Source organism: Sus scrofa, chromosome 5 (genome assembly GCF_054392235.1).
Source record: "Sus scrofa isolate SSC_HxYL_T2T_F1_AM1 chromosome 5, Sscrofa_HxYL_maternal_Yorkshire_Landrace_v2.0, whole genome shotgun sequence".
NCBI lineage: Eukaryota > Metazoa > Chordata > Mammalia > Artiodactyla > Suidae > Sus > Sus scrofa.
Window position 1 is genome coordinate 100,386,349 of NC_139387.1, and position 25,839 is coordinate 100,412,187.

A 25,839-nucleotide genomic window follows, 5' to 3' on the forward strand; every position below is an offset into this window, starting at 1 on the left:
ACAGCAGGACCTTGTTGCTTATTCACTCCAAATGCTGTGGTTTGCATCTACTAAGCCCAAACTCTCAGTCCATCTCACTCTCATTTGAGAGGCATCTGGAGAGGGAGGGCTAATTAAAGAATCAGTTTTGCCCTACCTTTGTACCTGGCCTCCAATGATACCTTGTAGACTTTTAAATATTATGAAATATTGTGGCTCCCATTCAGATGAATAAACTTGCAATTTGAGGGGGTCCAAAATAATTACTACAGCGAGTAAAATGACGTGAACTCTAACTGGCTTGGGGTTAGAAAAAATAACACTAATTTGGGACACATTTCCAAATGCCCACCTCTGAGCTTTTGCTGTTTGCAAATGTTACAAATAGCAAAAAGAAATAAAATCAAATAAAGAAAATAATCATGGGAGGGGCAGTTTGGAATAATAAATGAGGACAGTGGAATGGAAATAAAGGAGATGTTACTTTTTTTTTTTTCTTTTTGTAAAACTTACTAGCAAAGCATTAGGTAGGATACAGAATTTTACGTTTTATAATACACTTGCAACCGCATAAGGGAAGCAGGACTTAGTGGTTAAGAGGCAGAGTCTGGAAATACCCAGTAGAACCTAAAGCCCTGCTACTTCCTAACTATGTGCTTGTGACTAAGCACCCGAGTGTCTCCTCAGGTCAATTTCCTCATCTGTAAAATGGAAATGGGAAAAAGATCCTCTCTATATAATGCACAACATAACTAGTATAATTAACACTTCTGTATGTCATATCTGAAAGTTCTTAAGAGAAAATCATAAGAGTTTTCATCACAAGGAAAAATATTTTTCATTTTGTTTCTGTATGAGATGATGGATGGAAGTTCACTAAACTTTCTGTGATAATCATTTCATGATGTATAAAAGTCGCATTATTATCTTGTATGCCTTAAACTTACGCAGTGCTATAATTCAATTATATCTCAATAAAACTGGAAGAAGAAAAGATAATATTATTTCTCTACTAAAATTCTTAGGAGAGGAGTTCCCATCATGGCTCCCCACTCCCTGAATCCACCTCCCAGTGGTGCAGTGGGTAGGGGGTTAAGAATCCAACAACATGGGAGTTCCCGTCATGGCTCAGTGGAAATGAATCTGATTAGCATCCATTAGGACGCAGGTTTGATCCCTGGCCTTGCTCAGCTGTGAGCTGTGGTGTAGATTGATCGTAGACTCAGATCTGGCATTGTGGTGGCTGTGGTATAGGCCAGGGGCTATAGCTCTGATTTGACCCCTAGCCTGGTGTGGCAAAAAAAAAAAAAAAAAAAAAATCCAACTGCAGCAGCTCAGGTCGCTGTGGAGGTGTGGATTCCACCCCTGGTCCAGTGCAGTGCGTTGAAAGATCTGGCATTGCCACAACTGAGGCTCAGATTCAATTCCTGGCCCTGGAACTTGCATAGGCTGCAGGTGTGGCCATAAAAAAGAAAAAAAAAAAAAAAACTACTTAGAAGGGTACCTGTGTGGTGAGCATATCATAGCAGGTGATAAGTTTTTTAAAAGTCAATTTTCAGGTGACAGGGCACTATGTAATTCTTTTTTCTTCTCTTCAGCTGAAAACATTTTTTTTTTTTTTGATAATTGGAGAAAAGGTTTAAATATTTTAACTGACAGAGGACACGTCGCCTAGACTAGAGCGATGTTTCTCATTGTACACAGCTGAGATTCTCATGACAATCACCTAAGGGGCTTATTGCATCTGCAGGGCTCTTGATCCCACCCCATATTCATGTATTTCTCAGGGCCAAATATACAGGAGATATTCAACTTACGTATACTTAAACTAATACTGTAGTCTAAAGCTATTTCCTGTTTGCTTAATTGGTGTATACGGTATTCACTGAAAATAATCCTGTCACTGGAAAAATAGAGATCCTGTAATTCTAGTGTGTATTACATCTTTCATTTGCATAGAGCGCTATCTTACCAGCTGCGGTCTATTACATGGTCTCAAGCTGCCAAGAATCTTTTAATGTAGTTTTCAGCTGAGTCCGTCACGCTTTCAGGCAGGGTAGAAAAGGATATGGATTTGGAACTAGAAGTGCTGCCTTTGTGTGATCTTTGACAATTCTATGTAAAAACATTTAAGAAAATATTTAATCATCTAGTTTATAAGTTGTAAACGTCGGTTACATTTTGTAACTCTCAATTCGTGGTGTCGCTGACGCTCAAATGATACTATGTGTAAGAAAGCCTACTGTAGAGATAGCTGTGGTTACTATGTGAAATGGTTATAGTTACTATAGTTACAATAATTTAAACAAAACAAAAAATGATTCTCAGTCTTCCTAAAGGCTTTAAATATGCTCCTGTTTCAATTTACTGCTCTAAAGCACACGCGCAAAGGAGCAGATTGGGATAGAAACACACAGCAGAAAAATATTAGGTGTAAGAACATTCATTCATTCATTCACGTTTATCGCAGCATTTACATTTATATTATGCCAGACATTGTGTGAAAAGTAATGATGAAGTAAATTCAAATCTATCCTTCAAAGTTTTAGTTCCTTTGCCTATACTAATAAATAGCAAGCTGGCCCATTTAGGATCAAACTCCCTCCCGCGTCCTAACAAGCTGAAATTCGCGCGCGCTGTCTCTTTAACTTGTAATAGAACGCTGATTGCATCGATCACAGGCTCATTCCTCTTTCCCACCCTTGGGTTTCCTTTCCATCCCAGTTACTACTCTCCTTCCAGCGTCCAGCCGCGGGGAGCGCAGGTGTTAGTGAACGTTGGCTTTGTAGTGTGGGGGCACCTGACACCCCCCTCCCCCCGGGGCGGGGGGAAAGGGGCGGGGCGTCCCGCCTGCCCGCTGGCGGAGGCCCAACTCTACCGCGCCGGCGGAGCCTCGGAGCTCGACTGGCCAAGCCTGGAGCGCGGGGTTTGACTGGGCCGCCGTTGTTGTAGTGACCGGAAGGCGCTGCCGCTCGAGGCAGACGGTTCCGGGCGCCGCACGGTCCCCCTTCCCACCCCATCCCCTCCCTTCCCCCGGTTCCCCCCGCGGGCCGGAGCCGGGAACCGACCACTCCCCCCATGGCCTCCGCCCCGGTAAGGACGGGCTGGGGTGCACCTCCCCGGAGCCGGTCCTGCGGGCTGGGGGGCCGGGTCAGGACCGCGCCCGCACCTGGCGGGAGATGGAGGCAGGTGTCCTCCGCCGGCTCCCGAGCCGCTAGCCTCTTGCCCCCGGCTCCAGGGCGCCCGCGACTCAACCTCCGCCGCTGGCGCACCCGGCGCGCAGAGCCCTGGCCGGACTCCCGGGCGCTCCCCCCCGAGTCCCGGCGCTCAGACGGCCCGGGCAGCCCCACGGCCCCCAGAATTCTCTGAGGGTTTCCGTGGAGCGCCTGCGTCAGAATCACCTGGGAGGTTTTTCTAAAGCACCGAAGCCCGGGCCCCGCCTCGCACCTGCGGCTGCGTGCCGGCGGGAGGGGCCCCGGAACGTGCATTCCCGCGGCGCTGCCCGGGTGGTCTCCAGCGCGCGCTCGGTCCTGGGAGCGCGAGCGGAGGATTTCGCCGGTTCTGCGCGGAAGCTGGAGCTCGGCCCACCCGCGTTGGGGTAGCCTCGTGGGGCCGCGCGGGGCGCTCCTGCTCCGCACCCCCGCCGCAGATGTGGCCGGGCCCGGGCCGGCCCGCGGGGGAGGGGACAGCGTTGATCCCCGACCCTCCCCAAGGCAAGGTCTGCACCTGCTTTCAAAATCTGCCAACTTCCCTTCCCAGGAGGACCCCGTTCTGGAGCGTTATTTTAAAGGCCATAAAGCCGCGATCACTTCCGTGGACTTTAGTCCCAACGGCAAACAACTTGGTAAGTTTTACTCTGTTTTTCTCTTTTTTGTGATGAGACGCTCAAGCGGTTGGTACCCTTGCCTCCTGTCCACGCTTGGCCCCCAGGAGGACCTTTGAGGACCCATGGTGGAGGTGGTGTTGAGAGCGGCCCCAGACGCAGTGGGAGCCAGAATGGGCCGGAACCGGGGCCACCTCGGTCCTCTCGGCCCCGGCCCCCAGCCCTCCCCGCGGCGTCGCCTCTAGGCCTGGGCCTGGCCGACGACTTTCGCGAACCAACCACCAGGAGGAGTAAGTGGGAAGGGGAGGGGTTTATCCTCGGCCCTGGGAGGGTGGGGTGTTGGCTGGAGAGTTTGTGAAAAGTTGTGAGACTAGCAGGAGGAAGTGGGGAGAGAGGAGCTGGGGCTGCATCGGAGGCCGACCACCGGGAGGTCCCAGGTGACTCCCGGGAAGCCCCCGTGGCTGGAAGGGAGTCGAGCGTCTACGTGCACGGAGGGACCTGCTCGGAAGTTCGCTGCCACCTGAGACGGGAACTCAAGCTTCTTCGGGTCCGAAGCCTTTCTCCTGCGTGGTGACTCTGGTGGCTGCGTCCGTGCCCCAGCCATGAGGATCCGGATGGCCGTGAGATGGACGTGGGCAGGCAAAAGCTGCCTGCTGCTGGCGCTCTTAACGGTGGCCTATCTCCTGGTGGAACTCTCCGTCTCCACTTTGCAAGCCTCGGCGGGAGCCGGTCTCGCCAGGGAGAGGGGGTCAAGACAGCTCTCAGACTCTGGGAAAAAAGCAGTGGATTTGTCTCGCCCGCTGTATGAGAAGCCGCCTGCAGATTCTCATGCACTTGGGGAGTGGGGGAAAGGCAGCAAACTGCAGCTCAACGAGGGTGAGCTGAAGCAGCAGGAAGAACTCATTGAGAGATATGCCATTAATATTTACCTCAGTGATCGGATTTCCTTGCATCGCCACATAGAGGATAAAAGAATGTACGAATGCAAATCCAAGAAGTTTGACTACAGGAGACTTCCCACCACGTCTGTTGTCATCGCTTTCTATAATGAAGCCTGGTCGACTTTGCTCCGCACCATCCACAGTGTGTTAGAAACGTCTCCCGCCGTCCTTTTGAAGGAGATCATCTTAGTCGATGACTTGAGTGACAGGGTTTATTTGAAGACACAACTTGAAACTTACATCAGCAATCTCGATAGAGTCCGCTTGATTAGAACAAATAAGCGGGAGGGGCTGGTTAGGGCTCGTCTGATTGGGGCCACTTTTGCCACTGGGGATGTCCTTACTTTCCTGGATTGTCACTGTGAGTGTAATACGGGTTGGTTGGAGCCGCTTTTGGAAAGGATTGCTGAAGATGAAACAGCCATCGTTTGTCCTGTTATAGACACCATTGACTGGAATACTTTTGAGTTCTATATGCAGACTGGGGAGCCTATGATTGGTGGCTTTGACTGGCGTTTAACATTCCAGTGGCATTCTGTCCCCAAACACGAAAGGGACCGGCGGAAATCGAGAATTGACCCTATCCGATCGCCCACCATGGCTGGAGGACTGTTTGCCGTCAGCAAGAAATACTTTCAGTACCTGGGAACGTATGACACTGGGATGGAAGTGTGGGGAGGTGAGAACCTCGAGCTGTCTTTCAGGGTGTGGCAGTGTGGAGGTAAACTGGAGATCCACCCGTGTTCCCACGTGGGCCACGTATTCCCCAAGCGGGCACCGTATGCTCGGCCCAACTTCCTGCAGAATACTGCTCGGGCAGCGGAAGTGTGGATGGACGAGTACAAAGAGCATTTCTACAATCGAAACCCTCCAGCCCGGAAGGAAGCCTACGGAGATATTTCCGAAAGAAAATTACTCCGGGAGCGGCTGGGATGCAAGAGCTTTGACTGGTATTTGAAAAACGTGTTTTCGAATTTACATGTTCCAGAGGACAGGCCAGGCTGGCATGGGGCTATTCGCAGTATAGGTATCTCTTCTGAATGTTTAGATTATAATTCTCCTGAAAACAACCCCACAGGTGCTAACCTTTCACTCTTTGGCTGCCACGGCCAAGGAGGCAACCAATTCTTTGAATATACTTCAAACCGAGAAATAAGGTTTAATTCCGTGACAGAGTTATGTGCAGAGGTGCCTGAACAAAAAAATCACGTGGGGATGCAGAATTGTCCCAAAGACGGGTCTCCTATTCCAACCAACATTATTTGGCATTTTAAAGAAGATGGAACCATTTTTCATCCCCACTCGGGGCTGTGTCTCAGTGCTTACCGGACACCTGAGGGCCGACCTGATGTTCAGATGAGAACGTGTGATGCTGCAGATAAAAATCAAATCTGGAAGTTTGAGAAGTAGAAGAACACAACAGCACTTTCGACCTGAACTGCGCACAGCTTCAGGAAAGTCAGCCTTCAGAGGGCCTCAGTGAAGCTTTCTTTTATCAGCGTTCACCCCGTGGTCACCTACAGCTGTGAGCTCCGTAAAAGCTGTGGATCATTTTAGTATAAAACCCTGAAACTGGGTGCACAGACAGCTGCTGTTTAATATTTCAAAGTGCCTTACTTCTGGGTTGTTTTATTTAAGAGCTTTGTCGATGTGGCCTCCTACTTCTCTTAAAGTTGACTGTGACTTGAGATACGCAAAACATTTAAGGGCCAGACATGATATTAGAGAATGTAAGCGTACAGGCAAAATGAGGGATGGTTTATGGTTGATGGGTAAGTTCACAGGACACATCCTATTTAAAAAAAAAAAAAAGTGCAGTTTGTGCTATTGCTGTTTTGTTTGTACATAGAATTTGAGTTTCCTTTAGCTGGCATATTAAATTTTAGGTTTTGTCTCTTTTTTTATTCTAATTGTCCTTTACTCAAATAGAAATCAAGGAAAGTTCATCTTAAGGGCAAAGGCTTGGCTGAGACATATGGGTCATTTGTTGTGAACTTGAACGTGAGTTTGGAGGTCTTTTTAACACACTTGCATCTCAGAAAACTGTACCCAGTGCTGAATGAAATGGGAGCTATTTACCTTCCGCACTTGGCAAACTTGAGCTGTTGGACTTAACTGATCTCTATCGATACCTCAGATCACTCTGATTTTGTCAGCTGTCCTCTCTGTGAACTTATTTGTGTATTTAGGGCATTTTCTGATGGCACTTCCTTAAGCTCTAAATGTATTGGAGAGGGACTCATTCAGAATAATGTGCTTGTCTTTGTTAACTTTTAATCACTTAAAGTAAACACTTCATCACTTAAAATAAACACAATAGAGGCCAACTGTGTTTACTGAAATGTGTGAAACTGAAAGTGGGCCGGATTCTACGAAGGCTGTGGAACTCTGCTAGGAGATCTTGCAGATTAGGACTTTTTCAGGAATGATTTTAAGAAGACAAGGGGAGGCGTTCTCCTGTGGCTCTGTGGGTTCAAGACCCAGTGTTGTCACTGCAGCTGCTTGGATTACAAGGTTCGATCCTTGGCCTGGCAACTTCTGCATGCCGTGGCCAAAGTTTAAAACAATTTTTTTTTTTAAAAAGTGGGGGGAAAGATTGCCTTGGCAGTGGTGGAAGCTGCCTCCCTCCTTGTTTTCTGCAACTTGCCCTAAGCCTGATATTTAGGCAGCTGTCCGTAGTTGTGGGTGTATGACTGTAACAGAATGGATGAATGAATGAATGGGTCATCCGAGGAACGTGACTTTGGTCAAGTCATTTGATCAGGTGACTCAGTTTGGGCTTCAATTTCCTTCTTTGTAAACTGCGGGCACCAGAGCACCTCCTGACAATTCCTTCCAGCGCTGAAGTGTTTCATTCATTGCCATCTTTCCAACACGCTTATCTCCCCCCTGGTGTGGAGCGATGTTCAGTCCAGTTATGAAGCTGGAGAAAAATGGTTTTAAAAATGCAAGTGAGCTGAGCTCGACTGAAGTGGTTTAATTTATTGGATTGAGTAGAGAGTTGTTGTGGTCAGTGTTCGTATTCATTTTATTTTGACAATGACCGAATTCCTTTTTTGGTTTTTATCTGTCACCTTTCAAACTCTAAAAGTAATCTTGTGGGCTAAGAGTATGAATATTTCCCAAACTAAAGTATTTGAGAGGTAAACATACGTAAGAAAAATTATTTTTTTTTACTGGTTTTATTCCAGTATTATATCCAGAAATCACAAACTGAATTTAGAATTAAATTCCAATTAGTTCATTTTGGTCTAAATTTATGAAAAATGTGTCCTCCGTAAAGAATCAGTCTATAGTACTCATAAGTTGTTTTCAGTGTTTACTTGATGACTTGGAGAGTAGGAACTTTGCCAAATCTCATTTTAAGAAAAGTTTTTAGGATAATCATTTGAAAAAGTAAAAATTGCTATGTATGTTGAATTTGTTTCTTTTTTGTTTCTTAAAATTAAAATGTGTTAGTAACTTTCTATATGTTTTATAGCAAAGAATTGTGAAAATTTCTTGTGCAATGTGCATGGTCCTGGGTGTGATTTAGGAAGGATTTACAGTATTGGTCTGAGTTTTGCAAAAGGGTTGACTGGCCTCAGGTATTCTCCTAAACCCACCTCACCCCTTGCTTGGTCTGCCTTCTTTTTTCTTTTGATGGCCACACCATAGCATATGGAAGTTCCCAGGCCAGGGATTGAATCTGAGCTGCAGCTGGGCCAATGCCAAACCCTTTTGCCCACTGAAGCTCCTGGGAATGGAACCCACGACTCTACAGTGACCCAAGCTCCTGCTTTCGGATTCTTAACCCATTGCACCTTGGTGGGATCTCCCTGCCTTTTTGGTTTTTAAATCACTCTTTCTTTTTTATTTATTTTGTTGTTCTTCTTAGCCTCCTATCAGGTGGGAGAACCTATTGGAATTATTTTTATTCTGCTATCTTATTGCTCCTATCAAAAAGGAGAGGGAGCATTGAAAAATAAAGCACTTAATTCTTGATTCATCTCTTGCCTAAATTGCAGGGTGTGACCCATTAATCTTTTTTTTTTTTTTTTTAATCTTTTTACGGCAACCCCTGATGGAGCCACATCTGTGACCTATGCCACAGCTTGTAGCAACACTGGATCCTTCACCCACTGATTGAGGCCAGAGTTCGAACCGAATCCTCACAGACACTAGGCTGGGTTCTTACCTGCCGAGCCATAGCGGGAACTCCCCATTAATCTTTTTGGAAGAAATTTTAGGCTAGTGTTTTCTTTATATCATTAATTCAGAATAGGTGGGCTCTTTGTTCCTCACAATCATGTAGGTATCAAATGAACACGACGTTCACATTTTCGTATATGCGCATTTCCAGTTTAATTCCTAAAACACTGTAAAACGACAAAGTACATTTTGATTCCCTACTTCTAATTTATTGGTACCAAAGTTCTTTTTTGCTGTAGATAATTAAGAATTGATCTTTTAAGTTAATTTACATGCTTAAAAACAGTTTTAGTAAAAAAATTTGGTAGACAAGAAGTTTCAACTTTAAATGGTCACCATGTTATTTAATATTCAATTCTATGAATAGATTGACTATCTACTTAGGCATTTTTTGCAGCCAGTTAAAAAATGATAATCTAGTCATCTATAGGGTCTCTCTACTTCAAAAGAATTGTTTGTGAAAGAAAATTTGTCTATGCACCTAGTAGTAGGCTCCTGAGTTATTATTACATGATGACAAATCAGACTTTTCTAGGTTGATAATAAGAGGTTATTTTTAAGTGGTATACTTTTAGTTGGTTTAGGATCTTAATTTTAATTAATAAAATACGTAGTTTTGACTTGTTTGTCCCTTTGAATTACTGTTTTAATAATATTTTAAAAGAGCACAAAGAATGTTGAGGTTCAGATTCATCTCTTTTGAACAATGAACTTTTTTCTGTGTGATGTGTGATGAGTGTTTTCCATCCTTTTTTTCATCTTGTTTATGATATTTGCAACACTGATGAAGACATATAAAATAAAATATGTACCTAATTATTTTTATAAATGGATTCCGCTGGTTTTAGTCTCTGGGATCACTCTTCGTGTGTACATATTTATTGCTGGTAACAGGAGTAAGTTAAGCTTGTGCTTATTTAAGCTATTTGACAATGCAGGCAATAGACTATAAACTAAAGTCGAATTTCATGTCTTATTTTGCGTGGTGTCATCAACCAGCAGGTATTCTGAACATTGCAGTTCGCATTCATTCATTAACCACCCAGAAACAAACTGGAAATGACCAGAGATTTCTGGGAGAAATTGGGGGCACCTCGAAAGGAAGAAAGTGGACACCTGAGCACACTAGCACAAATTTCAAAACCTGGGCTGAAAAGAAATATGTCTGTCCTATAGACTGCAGAGCCTCACGCCTCCCTCAACCTTCTCTCTGCGTCACCTTGTCCCTAAGTGCAATTCCCGCCCATCAGCACCTCCCGCTCCCTGGCCCGACACTGCGAGAGCATTGCTGGTCTGAGGGCTCCGCTTAATATATCAGATGTCTTATAGCACATTTAGCATATGTGTGGTCAAGCAAAACTGATTTTACACTGATTTCTTGGTTTTTTTATATACACTTTAAAAAGTTACTATGAATGCGTGGGTTATGATTTTGTTAATAATGAGTAATACAGTGTTGCGAGTAAGTTTCTAAGTGACTGCAACTCTATGCAAATCATTTCAGCTCTGTGTGTTTCAGTTTCATGAATGTAAAAAAAGACTGGAAAATCCATAGAGACGGAACATTAGTGGTTGCCAGGGGCTGGGGGAGGAACGAATTGCTCGTAAGGATGGGTTTTTGAGGGCTGTGGTGGTGGTGATGAGATGTTCTGAAATTCGATAGTGATAGCGATTGTACAGTTTGGGGCAAAACACTGAATTGTATACTTTAAAAGGATGAGTTTGTGATGTGTGAGTTGTATCTCAGTTAAAAAAAAACTTCAGGGGAGAAAAAGAGATTGGAGAATTTCACGTGTCTCAGAACAGATTGCTCATTTCTTTGTCCCTCTGGGCATGCTAGACTTTAAAACGGGCCAGCAGTATTATTATTAATGCTTGAGTCATTCTATAATTCAGCAGAATTAAGGAAGTTAGACATCATTGTGAACCTCCCAGCTTAGTATTAGCCTGCAGCGGGACGTCGGTTTGTATTGGAGTTTTTCCTAAAATTTCAGAAAAACCTCAATCACTCCATTGGAATGGGAGGTAGAAAAATGATTATAAAAGGTGAAATGAGTGGGCGTTCCCTTCGTGGCTCAATGGTAATGAACCCTACCAGCATCCATGAGGATGTGGGTTCGATCCCTGGCCTCGCTCATTGAGTTAAGGATCCAGCGTTGCCATGAGCAGCTGTAGTGTGGTCGCAGACCGTGGCTCAGATCCCACTTTGCTGTGGCTGTGATGTAGGCCAGCAGCTGCAGCTCCGATTCGCCCCCTAGCCTGGTCACTTCCATGTGCCATGGGTGCCGCCCTGAAAAGACAAAAGACAAATGAGTTCCCAGAGTATAATTGTCCATGGAGAACTGAAGATTAGAGAGGTCCTCCTAACTCATTAGTAACTGGGTTCTCCTTTTCCTTTTGTGCCCAGCTGGCCTTGGAGGGGCATCTACTGCAGGCCAGCAGTGTCCTCAGCTGTCTAATCATCATTCTAACGCAGCTACTTAGATTTATCCGATCCTCTTCAAGAAAGGAATAGTATATGCTACTTAGTGGTCCTTTTTTTCTTTCTTTCTTTTTTTTTTTTTTTTTTAAGTTGATTCTGCTGTGTGTCAGGGGCTGTCCTGTGCTTGACTGTACATTCAGAAGTGTACAAAACAGGTGTGTCTCTTACAGTGATAAGACGACTTCATGGTCCAGTGATAGAGACAAATATTAACAAACATGCAAATCATGAGCAGGTACAGCTTGAAATGGGAGAATGATTGAATGCTGGGAAGAAAAAGTAGAATTCTTTGAGGGATGATGGCTGGCGAGACATACTTCAGTTCATGGAGTCAAAAACCCTTCTCTGTGGAAGTGAGACTTCACTCAACACCTGCAGGAGGAGTTAGGCAAAGACTAGAGACTGAGGAGCACAGGCAGAAATCAGGGTGGGAAAGAGCTTGTCCTTGATCAAGGAAATAAAAGGCCAGAATGGGTAGAGCCTGTAAATGGAGGAGAAAAGTGAGCTTTGGGAGGTGAAATTGCAGGAGGAGGCAGAGGCAGCTTGTCTAAGTCTTTGGAGGCTACAGTGGGTTAAAGGGTGACCATCCTTCCAAAAGATAGGCCCATGTCCTAACCCCTGAAACCTGTACAGATGACTTTATTCGAAAGAAAAGAGCTTGGCAGATGTCATCAAGGATCGGGGTGGCCCTAAAATGAGACTCACAGAAGAGATAAGAGGAGAAGGCCAGACGAAGCCAGGGACAGAGATTGGCATGGTGAAGCCACCAGCCCCAGGGGCTCCCGAAGGCACCAGAAACTGGAAACGGCCAGGAACTGTTAGAGGGAGTGTGGTCCTGCCAACACCTTAACTTTTGACCTCTGGCCTCCAGAACCGTGAGAGAATAAATTTCTCTTGTTTTAAGCCACCAAGTTTATGGTTAGTTGTTTGTGTGTGTGTCTGTTTGTCTTTTTAGGGCCATACCCACGGCATGAGATTCCCAGGCTAGGGGTCCAATCGGAGCTACAACCGCTGGCCTACCCCAGAGCCACAGCAGCAAAGGATCCAAGAGACATCTGCAACCTGCCCCACAGCTCACAGCAACACCGGATCCTTAACCCACTGAGCGAGGCCAGGGACCAAACCCACATCCTCATGGATGATAGGTTCGTGAACCACTGAACCACTACGGAAACTCCCAAGTTTGTGGTTATTTGTTGTGGCAGCCACAGCAAACTAAGGCAGAGGCCGTGTTTGAGGATTTTGTTCTGAGAGTTTTGGAAATTTGTTGAAGGATTTTAAAGGAATGGCGACCTGATTTATACTTGAAAAGGATCCCTCTGGTTACTCTGTGGAGCTCGAACTACTGTGAGTAGAGAAGTCAATTAGGAGCTCTTAGAGGAACACCAGTAGGAGATGATGGGTTCGGATCCGGATGGTGGTCTTCAAACCAGGGTGATAGGCTGGGATGGGGGAGGCGGGGGAGGAACTAGCCTACCGATCATGTTTAAAAGTCGTGGGACTCTATGAGGTCACCTGCGAAGGACATAGAACAGTGAAGGCAGATGGCCTGTTGCTGGGGCCTATAGATTCCTGTAGATGAGAAGAAGAAATAGCAAAGGAATCAAAGAAGCACTAGTCATTGAAATAGGAGGGAAAGCCAGTCTAGTAGGGTATCAGGAAAGTCAAGGTATGAGGTATGGGGTAAAAATGTTGGAGACAAGAGGAGGATATTAAAGAGTTACTGGCGAGTCGGGAGGTGCTCTTGCGCCCCACTGGGCCGTGTAGAAGATCCATGTAAAACCAGGGGCAGCGAATTGATGGCATTCCCAATCCTTCTGGGAGTGTGTGTAGCAGTTCTCACTGGCACAGATCACAGTCTCAGAAAAGGCAGAGTCACGGGGATTTTGCCAGGGGGAATCTGAAGGAAGGAAGCAAAGTCAGGATGGAATATACACGTCAGAGGGGGTTTATAAACTGGATAAGGAGAGAAATGAGTCTTATCAACTGGGGAGAGAAATGAAGAGAGTGAACAAGAGCCTCAGTGGAGAGGGTAGGTCAGTGGGTTGGAGTTCGGGATGAGGCAGAAGCGACTGGACGAGCAAGCTCTAAGGGAGGCGTGGTGTCGGGATGAGTGGGTTCCACTTAGGGATCAGGGGAGTGTTCCTTGTGCTGGTGACAAGACCCAGGTGTGACCATGGGTGGGCTGCTGAGGAAGCGTGGAAGGAAAGGTCTTTGGAGGGGCCTGGTTGTCCCCTTGGTGGGCAAAGTTCTTCACCACCTCACTCCACTTGGCTGGCTCCTTCTTGTCTTCCACTTAAAATGCCACTCAGCCCTCCATCTGAACTGGGTACTCTATGCCCACACGAAGGTCTCATTTTGACATCCTGCTTTGTCTTTCATGTCTCTTAGCACAATTTAAAATATGCAAAGCCTGCTTGTTGCTTTGTCTCTCTCTTCTCCACTGAAACTTAAGCTCCCTATTTAGAGACTGTGCCTATTTTGTTACTTAGGACTCACCCTTCCCCCACCCACCATGCCTTATGTGTCCTAGGGCTGAGAGATCTATTGAACAAAACTAATGATGCCAGGAGTTGGAATGGAGAGCAAGACGGACCTGAGGCAGTGACAAAGGAAATGATTGTTGCTTGAAAGGGTTTCCGGGAACTTGGTGTCCTCAAGCAGAGTCCAGATAGGAGGAGAGACTTGCAGAGAGGAAGGTGTGTGAATGAGGGAAATCCTACAGTGGGTGCGTCTCTGGCCCAGGGGTAGAAGGAGAGAAGGCCTGGGTACCAGGATCCGCTAAGGGGCTCTCTGGAGCATCCTGGATGTGAGTGCAGGATGGTTGATGACCAGAGCGGCTTAAGACCTGACTCCTGGCCATGACCAAAGGAAGCAGCCAGGCTGGAGGAAACACCCGCCGAAAGTACGGTAGCCCTTGGAAAGTGGCAGGCTCTTGAGTGTCACAGGATGGGTTGGGAGGTGGTCAGAGGGGAGAAGATGGGAGAAAACAATAACCCATAAAAAGTCATCCCTTTTTATGGAGACAGAAACTGGAAGTTCAGTAACTTTGCTGAAGCTGTCTAACTGTCAAGCAGCAGAGCCTGGCTAAACCCGATTTCCAGTTGGCTTCTGGAGCCATTCTCTCTTCTATTAGGCCCGTTGCCCCAGAGAGCCACACTCAAGTTTATGCAAACATCAGGAGAGTTAAAAAGCACTTTCATATGATTTGCACAATCTGGGCTGCACTTTAGAAGTTTCCACTTAAAACTACGTATTTTAACATTGACCTTATCACCTTGTATTCCTTTTGCATTCAAGGTTAGCCCGTCCTTGATGCATTCGTTACTTATGTAATCTCTGAGATTAAATAGGAATAAATGAGGGTGTAGAACAAGTTTATTTTTCCTTTTTCTGACGGAATAGAAGCAGAATGAGATTGTGAATTTTTCATTTGTTTTCCTCACAGGGAAGCCATAATAAAAATTTGCCAGAAATTCTTGACCTATGCTGGTTCTTGATGGCATCCTGTGTGGTTGCATTACTGAAGTTCCTCCTCCTGTCATGGTTTTCAAAATCACTCTCAAGTGCTCACGTCATTTTGGGAACGCCCCGAGAGGCTGTCGTGGAGTGCGGTGTCTCTCCGAGTCCCACAAACATCAGACTTGAACTGCGGAAGTTCAGATTCCTGGGTCTCACTCCAAAGAATATAACTTCCTAGAAACACATGTTTTAGCAGCGTCCCCCGTCATTCCAACGGGGATCAGCCCCAGCTCTTCTCAAAGCCCTGGGTTCTTGGTGAGAGGCCCAGACTTCAGAGGCTGGTAGAACTGGGTTAAACCCCGAGCTCCTCCTTGGCCTCCGCGTGCCCACGGGCAAGTTCCCTCACCTCACCCAGCCTCGTGCCCACATCCAGAAAAGCGGTAGCGATCGTCGCCCTCCTTGTCGTGAGAATTACATAAAAGCAGGTTTTTCCAAGCTCTTAAAAGCACTTGGCCCATAGCGACAACTTCCTAAGGGTTTGTGTTGGGACTCTTGTCAGCCCTCCTTGGGATATAGAATTTGAATACATTAAATTTCCCCAGATTGTTACTACTGATGATTATGTTGAAAGCACCCGCAGCTCCTTTGAGACTCTGCTTAGGCTAGTAAGCTGATTACTTAGCGTCAGCAAGCAGGCCACGTCTTCCCTCAGTCAGGGCAGAGGCATTTTAAGTTGGTGCCATCGCTTAATTATACTCTTTCCTGGAACTTGGATGGAACAAACTAATTCTGAAAGTCCTCGACGGGATATTAAAGTTTTTCTGATTGCGATGAGGGTATCTTCTTGTCATTGTATAAAACAGTCTTCCTTCCGTCTGGGTCTGTGGATGTGTATGTCTGAGAATTAGGTTTCTCTTCCTAAAAAATATTTATAGTGAACTCCTTCTTGTAGATTTCTTTAGACGATTTCCTTGTTTTTATTTCCCTGAAGAAGACGGTCCAGTGTTTCTGTTGTGACTCAAAGACCAGCATGAACCTGGAAAGGCAACAAAAAGTTCAAAATCGTGGTGCCCTCAGACTGAAGAGCGGAGTTCCATTCTGGGGGTGCCCTTTAAAGCAGGACGTAATGGGGGTAGAAAATATATTGAGGGACTTCAGCAATAATTGAAGAATTCAAGAATTTCTCCTTGAAGGTGATTGAGTTATTAGCATTCTCTGGACTATGGAATGAAAAGGCCTAAGAGGGATATAATCCCACTTTATGAACATAGATCTTTTTAGTAAATTCTAAAATATGCACCCTTTGACCCATCAGTAATTCTCTTGGAGATTTATCACAGTGATGTTTTGCACATGTCAGAAATGACCCAGGTACATCACAGCATCGTTTGTAAAAGCACAAGACAGTAAACCATCTAAATCAGGTAGACAGAGCAAGTCTGTCAGGGTACAGCCACACTGTACAACACTGTGCTGCTGTTGGAAGACTAAGACTGGAGTTCCTGTTGTGGCTCAGTGGGTTAAGAACCTGACTAGTAACCATGAGGACACGCGTTCGATCCCTGGCCTCACTCAGTGGGCTAAGGATCCAGCATTGCCGTGAGCTATGGTGTTGGTTACAGGATGTGGCTCAGATCCCACGTTGCTGTGGCTGCGGTGTAGGCCGGCAGCCGCAGCTCTGAGTCGACACCTAGCCTAGGAATCTCTGTATGCTGCAGAGGTGGCCCTGAAGAGAGAGAGAGAGAGAGAGAGAAAAGACCAAGTCCGACTTCTGCCTCCAGTCTTGATGGTAACTGGTAACCATACTTGCCCTCCAGCTGAAAACGACTGTGAAACGAGACAGAACATGCAGCAGCTGTTTCCAGGCGTTGGGCAACAGAGGGTAAAGTGGTGCTCCTTGCAAGAGGGAGCACAAGGCGAGTGCCCTCCGCCCCCTCCACGGCCTTGGCTTTTTCTCTGGGGACTTTCTTCTACGGCACAGCAGAGACGTAGAGCTGAAGTGGGGACAGCCTGGCTGAGCTAAGGCGGAGGAGGTCTCAGTTCTGGCTGTCTCAGGGCTGAAATGTGCGTAGCAGGATTCCTGAGAAGTCCCTGCTGAGTTGGGAAGGTGGCATCAGATGGTTCTGGAGGCTGCTGTGCCACGGTTTTGGCTGAGGCGCCAGTCGAGGGTCTGAGGTCCAGCGGAGAATGGTGATGCCAGTGACCGTGCCTGGCTGGATGCCCCTGCAGATCTGCTCAGACGGAGGGGAGATCTCGCTCAGCACTTGAGGGCACTTCAGGCCAGACACCTGGGAGGCCAGGCCTTAGGCAGTAGGACCACACCTGAAAGAAAGGGCATGCCCCAAACCGAAGTGGGTCCTTTCTAACCAAGGGTAAACCCAAGTCCGACAACATTGAAAGGGAGGCTGGATAACTGTAGCCCGAACTCTATTTGGCAGGATTGCTTTTGGCAGTGGGGTGGGTTAGTGATGCTGACATCGTTTGTGTTCTCTACACTTGCACAAAATACATTGAGTGTAATGTAAGCTAGTTGTTTTGTTTGTTTGTTTTTTGTTTTTTTGTCTTTTTAGGGCCCGAGCCTGCAGCATATGGAAGTTCCCAGGCTAGGGGCTGAATCAAAGTTGCAGCTGCCAGCCTATGCCACAGCCACAGCAATGTGGATCCAAGCTGCATCTGTGACCTACGCCACAGCTCAAGACAATGCCAGGTCCTTCACCCACTGAGCGAGGCCAGGAATTGAACCCACGTCCTCACGTATACTGGTTAGGTTCATGACCACTGAGCCACAGTGGGAACTCCTGAGCCAGGTTTTTTCACTGTGGGGGAAGGGAGTTATAAATATGAGAAGGAAGGCTGGAATGTATTCTCTACTGTTAGACTGGAATTGAAATTAATATGAACTCATGGTTTTTAATATCTTTATTTCTACGTTTGGGCAGGTACAGTTTTTTATATCTGATTTCTTAGTTCTGCCTGCCAGATTTCTGTTTATACCGTATCACTATGTCGTGTACCAGGAACTAACCCGGTGTCGTGTGCATGTCAGATGTACTTCAACATCAAATTGATAGCAAAAGAGGGCAGATCCGTGGTGACCAGAGGAAGGGGGAGAAGGGGAATTGGATGGATTAAGGTGGTCCAAAGGTACAAACTCCGAGTTATAAGGGAAAAAAAAAGTCCTAGAGATGTGATGTACAACATGAAAAATATAATGAACACTGTTCCATGTTGTATGTGAAAGTAAATTCTGAGCGTTCTCATCACGAGGACATAATGTTTTTGCTCTTTCAAGTGAGGTGATGGATGTTCATTGCACTTAGCGTGGTAATCATCTGAAGGACGAGAGTCCAGTCATTATGCTGGACGTCTCAGCTTCCACAGTGCCCTTGTGTCAGTTGCATCCCGATAAAACTGGAAGAAAAGAAAAATGATCTAAACAGTAACGCGTTTAGACATATATTTGTTTAAGCACATGGAAGGATACTCAAGAAAATGAGTATCGTCCCTCCTCTGTGCTTAAACGAATCTATTCAATATGCCTCTAGGAAGGGGAGCCAGGTGGCTGGGGGCTGGTGAATAATCTTGTAATATGAGAAGTCTGTAGCATATGCATTGATTACCAGTAGAAAAGATAATTTAACAACCTGTTGGAGCAAAGTTGGAGGCACTACCATTTCTTTCCCCGAAACAGGTATTCTTTCCAGAGCAAACCTCTAATGAACTGTAGTTGGTTGTGGTTAAAATCAATGAGGGAGAGAGCTCTGGTTGACTAAAGAAAGTTAGAGCTCCCTGAGGGCACACAGGAACTGTTGGCCTTTTGGACACTATGGAGATCAAACCATTAGTAGGCTCTTTGTTGTCACCTACAGAGACACAACTGGCCTGTAGGTGAGTGTGGACTTTGTCCTTTCTTTTTTCCTAATGAGGATTTCTTGAAACAATAGATTATTGTTGTGGAATATAAGCAAGTTTTTTTTTTTTTTTTTTTTTTTAATGGTTAGATTTACTAGCTAAACTTTTAACTTCCTCCCTTTGATAGTTTATCTCAGAATAGACCTTTCAGATGACGATTGGGTACGAGCTCTGACATTTTAAATGCTGTGGCAGTGTTTGCAGAGGGCGCGGTTCGCTGGAAATGTAGGAAAGCAAATGGCAAGTTGCCCCTGCACAGCCTTGACGACAATCCTCAATGTCTTTAGTACATGGCACTGAGGATTGGTGGGGCAAGGTTAAGGAAGTAAGAGGGAGACTTCAGTGTCCGTTTTCATAGTTTCTCCTGAGAATGCATTCGTGGATTGGTAGTCTTTTTTTTGCCATTTTCTTGAAATCTGGAAGAAAACATAAGAGTGTTCCTGAAGCCACACAGTTATAACTGGGACGTCTCTGCTTCTGGTGTTTCCTAAGTGATGGGCTCCCACGTGCCACCTCTCCCTGCGGTTCAGCTGGCCCTGTCCTCGGAAGCCGTCTGTCCATCCTGTTCTCTCCGGCGCTTCTATCCAGTAGGCCTCACGCTCAGCAATAGCAAGTGTGGCTTCAACGTGGGTTTATAGCCATTAACTCTGAAGTGAGATTTTGAGCGTCCGCTCTGGTTGAGATGTCCCTGTCCTCTTCTGACAAAATATGTGCAGGCCGAAGTCCTGTGTCACCCTCTTGTTCTTATCGCTCTGCCTGCCTCCCTGTCATCCATGGAGTACTGGGGACCCCTGTCAAGCTTCACCGAGTTCATGAATCCGTTGAGAATATTAACTCACTCCATTGCCTTCCTCCCATTTTCTCTTCAACCCACGACATTCCGGCTTTGATCCCACTACTTCCCTCAAACAGGTCTTAATGCAAAACCAGCATTTGCTCCTCGGGCCCAGGGCTGGCTTCTTGGGCAGATGAGCTGAGTCGTTGCACAGGCCCCACACTGGCTTAATGCTCTGATATCACTGTCTTGAAATTCATAATCATTTTTCTACAGGGACCCCCACAGTCACATTTCACACCGGACCCCACAAGTTACGTCCCTAGTCTTGTTCAGGCCTGATCTTCCCGAAGCTCTGCTGAGCCCTTGACGCAGCCCTTGACCTTCTTGGAACACGCCCTGAACTCCTGGACACCCCCCCATCTCCTTGCCCCTCCTAGTCCATTTCTGGTTGCTTCCTTTCACTTCCTTCTCTCTGGGTTAAGAACCTTCCCCCTTTTCTGTATGTAGACTCGCTGCACGAGTAATCCTGCCCGGTTTCCAGGCGGTTTCCAGGCTTTCGTACGTTACCTAGATGGCTGGTGCTGACAGTAACAAAAAGGAAAAACGAAAACGATGACAGCTACGTTTGAGTGTTTTCCATGTGCCAGGGACATGAGTTACAACTGTTATTTCATTTACTCCTTTAAATGCCTTAATCTCATTAAATGTCTTTAAGTTCTCCTGGTTGCCCAGGCCAAACAGCCAGGCATCTCTAGTTTCTCTTCTTTTTCTCCCCCTCGCATCTGATGCGTTTGCAGGCCTCATGGCCTTGCGTCTACACTATACCCTGGTTTTAACGACGACTCCTTCAGCCGCCTCTAGCTTCGGCTGCATCGTCCCGACAGCCTCCGCACTGATTCCCTTCTTCCCCCGACTGTGAGCCACGCAACGGCCGGGGTGAGATTATTTGTTTGTTTTGTCGGAACATTTTATTGAGGTATAAGTTAGCCACTAGAATTGGACAACTGGCTGCATTTTCGAGGTGTGTCGGGCCCATCTCGCCAAGCCCGCCTCCAGCCCCTGTCCTCCCTCCCCGCCTCCCACACTCGCTCTGCCGACTCGTGGGCCCACGGACGCGTCGCTTCTTCTCGAACTTCACCTCCGTGAAATGTAATTGCATGGTAGGTGCACAGTAGGAGTGCACCACAATTTATGTTTCCCTTTTCCTTTGGCGGACAGTTGGGTTTCTGGTTGTGGTCTGCTTTGAACAGTACTTCCACAGACATTTTTGCACATCCTCTGCTAAGCATGTGTGAGAATCTCCGTAGGTATCCACCGAGGAGTGGAATTGCTGCGTCGGATGGTACGTGTCCAGTGCACGTCAGTAAACATAAACGCGTCTTCCCAGGGTGCTTATCACCAGCAGCACGATCCGAAAGCTCCCGTTGTACGTGCTCACCACGATTTGGGGCTCCTTATCTTTTTTCTCGTAGCCTTTCTAAGGAGTGTGTAGCACTGCCGCATTTGTGGTTTTAATTTGCACTTTACAAGTGAGTCATAGATTTGAGCACCTTTCTTAGGTTTATTGGCCATTCGAACATCCTCCGTTACCAAGTACCTGTCGAAGGCCTTGGCCTGTTTGCCTGCTGTATTCTCCTGCCTTTCCTTATATGTTCTGTGCTATACAATGGATGCACGTGTATCTTTTTCCTCTCTGTGCCTCGCCTTTCACTGCTTAGTGATGTCTTTCAATGACCAAGTTTTCTTAATTTTGGCGTCGTGCGCCCTTGCGTTCTTTTCTTTCAGTGACTTTAGTCACTTAGTAATTTTCACGTCTGGCTTCAGCAGTCACCGCCCACCCGGTGGCCATGCCGGTACTCTCCTGAGCTCTCTTCTAAAGCGTGCTCTTCTACCCGTCGCATGTAGAGCTGCAGTCCTTATGGAACTATTTTTGTGTATGGCAGAAAGTGCGGAGGTCAGAATGTATAGTTTTCCTTGTGAATACCCAGGTGACCCAGCATCATTTTTGGCAAAGACCATCTTTTGCTCGCTCTCAGAGTGGCAGTTTTCTTACATTGGATCACCAGGTCCCCATGCTCGGACTCCCTCGATGGCTTAGAGTGGAATACACGCCTCTCACCGTGGCGCCTTGCCAGCATCCGCCTCCTTCGGGCTTCTAGCCCTTGTTCTCTGTTTCTCCCCACCCCTGCGGACACGCCTGTCTCCTTGCGATTCCTCAGGCTGCCAAGTGCGTTGCTGGCTCAGGCTCTCGCACGTGGGGTTCCTTCTGCCCAGGGTGCTCTGGCTTCACGTCTTAGCCTGGATCGCTCCTCGTTTGACTCAAGTCTCTGCTCGAATGTCCAGTCCTTGGAAAGGATCACCAACCAACGCGTGTAACACTAAGAATATGAATAAAAGGTATAAGCTTCCCCTTATAAGGACTCGTGATATAATGCACAGCATGATTAATCTAATTAACACTGCTGTATATTATCTATGAAAGGTGTTGAGAGTAAATCCTAAGTGTTCTCATCACAAGGAAAGAATTTTTTTTCTGTTTCTTTAATGAGAAATATGAGATGATGGATGCTCTTTAAATCCGTTGTAATCATTTCGTGATATAAATCTTAAAACTGGAAGAAAAAAATAAATGAAAGTCCTCTGGAAAGTGTAATTTTACTCATGAACTATCTCCTTCTACTCCACTGTGATTCCTTGAGGGTAAGATTGTGTCTTATTTCCTTTTTGGATCTTATTTGTAGCTTACCTTAGAACGGAAATAGAGTCCTAAGTATAATGCATGTGATAATTCATTGTTTTCCCTATTTCGTCCACATTAGCCCAAGATAATTCAAACCCTGCTTTATTTAATAATATGATAAGCTGTAATAGAATATCAGCTTTTTGTACTTTAAAAAAACAAGGTAGTATACAGCTGATAAACTCACTTTATTTTATGTGGAAACAATGCTCAGGCCACGTCCAGATGAATTTTATCTACGGCAGAGGGACTTAGAGGATATTCAGTGACTCTTTTTGTCTTTTTTTGTTTGTTTGTTTGTTTTTTAGGGCTGCACCCACAGCATATGGAGGTTCCCGGGCTAGGGGTTGAATTGCAGCTGCAGCTGCTGCCAGCCACAGCCACAGCCACAGCCAGGTCCAAGCCGCGTTGCTGCGACCTGCACCACAGCTCACAGCAATGCCAGATCCTTAACCCACTGAGCGAGGCCAGGGATTGAGCCTGTGTCGTCCTCATGGTTCCTAGTCAGGTTCATTCCTCCTGAGCCATGACGGGAACTCCTTCAGTGACTTTATTTTTCCCTTCTCATAGTAACACTAGTTGTATTTCAAGTTTCTAACATTGTATTTTTTCCAGACATTCTAAATCTAGTGATTTAGTGATTCTCATTGACCTGGTTCCTATCATTAGGGCTATTTGGGGCTACATGCATTTATAAAATTTGGTTTGGGAGCAAGAATTAGATCTGTCTTTGAATTATTTATTTCTTCATGTTTTGTCTAAGGCATTTATTTCCACCATTGCTTCCATTTGTTTTCCTTTTCTTAAAGCCTTAAGCTAATGTCTAAAACACATGATCCTTTTATCAATTGTAGAATAGCATAACAGACCAAAAGAGTCTTTTAAGATCGCCTTATCCAGCCGTGAAAGACATTTCTGGTCAGTTAACAAACTGGTAGATGAGAGTATTGTCAATAGTGCATTTTCTGAATTTGATTACTATACCATTGGTATAGAAGAGAACTATCTTTATGTTTGGAAAAATACGCTTAAGTGTTTAGGAGTAAAGGTGCCATGATGATGTATTTGCTTTCCCCAAAATGGCTTAGGAAAAAAAAGGTTTGTGTGTACACACATAAGCTTGTGGACCGAAAAAGTGAGCGAGCACAGGAGCAAATTGTAAACCAGACGAGGCAAAATACTGACAACAGGTGGTCTGGTAAAGAGTAGATCAATGTTCTTTATACTCTCATTGTGACTGTTCTGTAACTGTGAAGTTATCGCCACATAAACAGTCTTTTAAAAAATCATCTCATCCAGCCCTCGCAGGAAAAGCACTTAGTCCTTGTGACACAGAAATTGAGGGAGACAGAGGTGACCCCTAGTCTGTGTCTCTCTGTTGTCCTGCCTTCTGGTACATCGTCAGGGAGTTCTAACCAAATACAAGGACCAGTAATCCTGCTGTGTGGCTGCACAGGACACAGCCAAGCCTGCCTGTTAGTGATGTGGCTTTGGATTTTTTTTTTTAAGCAAGTGTTTTTGCCATTACCTGGTCTGTGTTACCTGGATGGACGTCTTGCTCTTAGAGATGCTGCCCATTGTACTGAGGCCCGCCCACATTGTGTTTTAACACACAGTGGCTTTGTCCTTCTCTTTCTTAACAGCTACCGGTTCTTGGGATACCTTTCTCATGCTCTGGAGTTTCAAGCCGCAAGCTAGAGCTTTCAGATATGTGGGTCACAAGGACGTTGTAACCAGCGTGCAGTTTTCTCCTCTGGGAAACTTATTGGCATCTGCGTCACGAGACAGAACCGTTCGACTCTGGATTCCTGATAAGTAAGAGAAATGAACACCTGCTGTGCGCTGGTTTCAGAGATGCGAAAGCAAATCGGAGCCAGGCTGGTGCTTGTGCCCTTCTTTGAATACCCAGGCTCCCTAGTGGCCTGCACGTCTTCCGTCTGAAATCACAAAAGAGGTGGCTGCCCTTGTCATAAAGTCAAATGATCCCATGCTAGTTTTTCCTCTTTCAGTCGTAAATATGTCTTCTCTTTGAAAACTGTTTCTAACTGTGGAAATAGATGTGTTATGTCTTCATTTGAGGGGTAGGTTAGGAAGGGTGGTGGCCACCAGTCCCTTTATAAATCTGAGGTAAGCTTTAGATTGTCTCTCTGGAGAGACAGACATTAGCCCAAGGAGAACTTGATAGTTGATTAACCTACTATCACCCATTCGTGGGTCCTTTACGGGACTTTGAATCTCTGTTAAAAATTCCTGCGCTGGAGCTGTTCTTTGATGCATACCATTCATTTTGGGCTCTAGAATTGTATTGTTAGAGAAAACTGCTGACAAATGTATACACCCAGTTGTGCACAGTCCTATCCTGTCATGGCAAGTCTCTCTGTAAGAGGGTCTTCAAACCCTATCTGATAGCCTACCTATTTTAAGCAATGATTTTTTTTTTTTTGCTGCACCTGTGCCCTGTAGAAATTCCTGGGCCAGGGACCAAACCTGCTCCCTGAGCCGCTGAAGTGACAGTGCTGGATCCTTAACCCGTTGTGCCACAAGAGAACTCCATATTTTAAGCAGTTATTGAGCCTTGATTATTTTAAAAGTTTTTAAACTCTTGGTTATATAAAATATGAACTATAGATGAAAAGAGAGTGGACAGCGTAACAGCTCCTTCTCCACCATACCTTCAGCCGGCTCCATTTGCTGTCAGCGCTCTATCAGTCTTGTGTCATCTGTTTCCTTCCACTTTTTTTTTTTTTTTTTTTTTTTTTTGCCTGGAGCACATATTTTTAGAACAAATCCCACACATCCCATCCATTTCTCCCCATAGCTACTTTGGGGAGTGTTTTCCTTTGCTTTATGGTGGCGAGATTGGATTGGCGACATGCAACTGAACAGGCCCAAACAAACAGAAGTTCCAGGGCACCTCCCTACCAGTGGGCACTTTTTCCCCTCCAAGGGAAACTCCATGTTGAGAAATCAGAACATTATCCCGAGGTAGCAAAAACTGTTGAAGGGAAGTGATGTGTGCTCATGACACCCCCGACGGCAATGGAGAGGCATTTGTAAGGGAGAGAGACTGGTTTGGAGGCCAAAAGCCAAAGCATTTTCTAAGACCTTTCACTTTGGGAGTCTGACTAGTGGTTTCCTATTTTCAGCACAGCCTCAGTCTCCCGTTGCTCATTGAAGGACGTCTCAGTGAATAGCCTGCCAGAGGGTGGGTGAGCTAACAGCACCCTGAATCATGAATTTGTACTGGCTCGTCTCAGTGTGACAGCCGGGCCTGTGTAGACGTCTTTAGTTTATCTTCCTAAACCGGATTGTGGTGAGGCCAGGGCAATGGTGGGTCATGGCAAGAAGAAGGAAACCGGTGAATCGGTTGTCTCTTGTTGCATAACGGTCCTCAAAACTTAATAGCTAACCAAGAACTATCATTTCTTATAATTATAGGAGATGGTCTGCCCCATTGACGTTGGCTCTTAAGCTGGCAGCTGGGCTGGCAGGTCCAGTGCCTTCTCATGTGCCGGCAGCCTTGTTGCTGGC

At 45.9% G+C, this 25,839-nt stretch overlaps 2 protein-coding genes across 9 annotated transcripts in view; both read left to right on the plus strand.

Annotated features, from left to right (window-relative positions):
• The first annotated feature begins 2,656 nt into the window (after window positions 1–2,656).
• POC1B (POC1 centriolar protein B) overlaps window positions 2,657–25,839 on the plus strand; it is a 90,524-nt gene continuing 67,341 nt past the window's right edge. For 3 of the 8 annotated variants that reach the window (XM_021092774.2, XM_084957613.1, XM_084957616.1), the window contains exons 1-3: window positions 2,933–3,072; window positions 3,739–3,823; window positions 23,952–24,123. In XM_021092774.2, coding sequence (XP_020948433.1) covers window positions 3,058–3,072; window positions 3,739–3,823; window positions 23,952–24,123 — 272 coding nt within the window. In that variant the 5' untranslated portion in view covers window positions 2,933–3,057. Of the gene's footprint in view, window positions 2,746–2,932; window positions 3,073–3,738; window positions 3,824–23,951; window positions 24,124–25,839 lie in introns of those variants that run through there. The other 5 variants (XM_084957617.1, XM_084957618.1, XM_084957620.1 and 2 more) reach the window with 3 other exon arrangements.
• GALNT4 (polypeptide N-acetylgalactosaminyltransferase 4) lies at window positions 4,151–9,763 on the plus strand. The gene has a single exon (XM_003360733.6). The coding sequence runs from the start codon at window positions 4,405–4,407 to the stop codon at window positions 6,151–6,153; it is 1,749 nt and encodes a 582-aa protein (XP_003360781.2). The 5' UTR covers window positions 4,151–4,404; the 3' UTR covers window positions 6,154–9,763.

What these genes read in the sequence shown, in the direction of transcription:
- GALNT4 (XM_003360733.6), top strand. Translation starts at nt 4,405, where the DNA reads ATGAGGATCCGGATGGCCGTGAGATGGACGTGGGCAGGCAAAAGCTGC.